The sequence below is a fragment of the Monoraphidium neglectum genome, assembly GCF_000611645.1.
Source record: "Monoraphidium neglectum strain SAG 48.87 unplaced genomic scaffold scaffold02375, whole genome shotgun sequence".
In the NCBI taxonomy this organism is placed as follows: Eukaryota; Viridiplantae; Chlorophyta; class Chlorophyceae; order Sphaeropleales; family Selenastraceae; genus Monoraphidium; species Monoraphidium neglectum.
The window spans coordinates 1-2,125 of record NW_014011253.1 but is presented as its reverse complement, the minus strand read 5'-3'; the positions used below and the strand labels follow the sequence as shown (position 1 = coordinate 2,125).

At 69.6% G+C, this 2,125-nt stretch overlaps 1 protein-coding gene across 1 annotated transcript in view; it reads left to right on the top strand.

Annotated features, from left to right (window-relative positions):
* The window catches only part of MNEG_10578 (hypothetical protein), a gene marked incomplete at both ends in the record, with an annotated part of 5,474 nt that extends 3,374 nt beyond the window's left edge, over window positions 1-2,100 (top strand). Inside the window, 4 exons of the mRNA XM_014040948.1 lie at window positions 335-565; window positions 831-999; window positions 1,427-1,558; window positions 1,895-2,100. Of these exons, the coding sequence (XP_013896402.1) occupies window positions 335-565; window positions 831-999; window positions 1,427-1,558; window positions 1,895-2,100 (738 nt within the window). The remainder of the gene's footprint in view (window positions 1-334; window positions 566-830; window positions 1,000-1,426; window positions 1,559-1,894) is intronic.
* Window positions 2,101-2,125: the final 25 nt, after the last annotated feature.

Genomic DNA, 2,125 nt, shown 5'->3' with positions numbered 1-2,125 from the left:
GGGAGGGGGGGTGCTGACGTGTCTTATGAAGCCAGTGAGGAAGGAGGGGAGGTAAGGAGGCGTGTTGTGTTCATTTGGGCGGCGAAAACGCCGCGGCTGCCCCCCTTGCAGAAGCGTGATGGGGGCAGGCAGAACACAGTCGGCTTGGCCGCATTGCGTCGAGGCCCCCACCCTTCAGGATCCTTCCACAACTCTGCAACGCCCCCTGCCCGCCCCTCCACGTGGCCCCCTTCTTCCCGTCTGCGCACCACCACTCCCGTCTTGAGACATGACCACAACCGCTGCAACAATCGCCGCCACAACCGCCGCCACAACCGCCGCCGCCGCCCCCCAGGCCGTAGCCACCACCATCAACCTACACATCGAGTCCCTGGTCGGCCTGCCCCGCACGCTCGGCCGCCGCCGCGCGACGACGCAGCTGGCGGTCGTGGCGGTCGAGAACATCAGCAAGCAGCGCGCCGCGACGGCGCGCGAGCTGGCCGTCGGGCCGGGCAGCAGGCAGGTGGCGGTGATGGAGACGGTCAAGCTGGAGCTGCCGCGGAAGGAGGGGCTGGTTCGGTTGGAGGTGAGGGGGGGGGGGGGGCGGGTTTCTGCCTTGTGAATTCGTTCAGTGGGATGGGGTTGCTGGGGTGCGTAATAACTGTGTGTGTTTTGTGTTTCTTTGCGCGTGCGTTGTGGGCTGGGGTTGTGATGATTGTTCGTTTGCGTGTGACGTCGTGTCTAGGGGCCCGGACCGGCACGGCCCCAGCCCCCGCCCCACCCGCTCACCCCTCATCTCATCCCACTGTGCCCCGCTGCTGCCCCTGCCCCTCTCCCCCCCACCCCCTCAGCTGCGTGACCTCAGCGCCGGCGGCCGCCGGCTGGGCACCGCGCTGCTGTGGGTGTCGGCCGCGCCGGACGGCTCGACGCTGTTCTGGGGGCACTCGCGGTCGGGCGAGGCGCTCGCGCGGCGGTGGGGGCCGAGCGACCGCCCGTGGCGGGTCTCCCTGCCCCTGGAAGGTGGGGGCCGGCCACACACTATGCATGCTTTGGTTTGGGGGCCACGCTGCGTTGCGCGCGGCCCTGCGCCCTGCTCACCGACAAGCTTCAGAAGTTGAGTAGCGGCTATGCTGACTCCGCGCCCGCGCACACTGCCTCGTCTTGGTGGATTCCGGGAGTTCTAGCGCGGCATTGCCACCAGCACTGCGCACTCCCTTTGCACTCCCCTTGTGGCTCGCCTGTCACCCCCTCCCCCTTGAGGAAAGCAATCCGAACAATCTCACCCTCGCTTGGTCTCGTTCGCGCGCACGCATGCACCATACACTCCCTCACGCGCATGTCCCTCACACATGCACACACACAAACCAGCCCCTCTTCTGGATACATGCACCCCGTATGTCCACCACCACCAAAAACACCCGACACCCTGCACCCCTCACCCAACCAGGGGAGGGTGTCGGCCGTCTGGCTGAAGTCAAGCTGGGGGTGGGCGTGGAGCCCTGGACCTACAAGCAGCCGCTGGTGCCGACGTCGTACCGCTCCACCGGGCCACACACTGTGGTGCTGCAGGTCGTGGAAGGTGAGGGGGCGCGGCCAATGGCGCGCAGAGGGGGGGGAGAGGCAAGGGGCACGCGGTGCACGGGCCGGGGGGCGCTTGTCGCCTGAGGGAGGGGGAGCCCGAGAGAGGGTTGGCAGGTGCGTCGGGCCGCGAGGGGTGCGAAGCTTTGGGACATTAGCCGGTGCGGCGGACCACAGCGGGCGCACGCCGCCGGCTGTGTTGAGCCCCGGCCCCTCCGACGGCTGCCGCCAGCCCGCGGAGCCCGCCGCCGCGGCGCCTGTGACGCCGCTCCTCCAAACGCCCTCCGCGCTCTCACGACCCGCGACGCCGCCCTCCGCTCCCCGCCCCCCCTTGCAGCTCGTTATTTGGGCGGCCAGCCGGGGCCGCCGCCGGGCGTGGGCAGCAACCCGTTTGTGCAGCTGCAGTATGACCAGTCAGCGTACGCCACGGCGGTCGCCTACGGCACGACGAGCCCCGTCTTCCTGGAGACGTTTGCCTTTGCGGAAAACGCCAGCATGCTCACGCGCCGCGTGCGCCTGGAGGCGTGGAGCGCGCCGCCGGCGGTGGCGGCGCGCGGCGGGGGCGCGG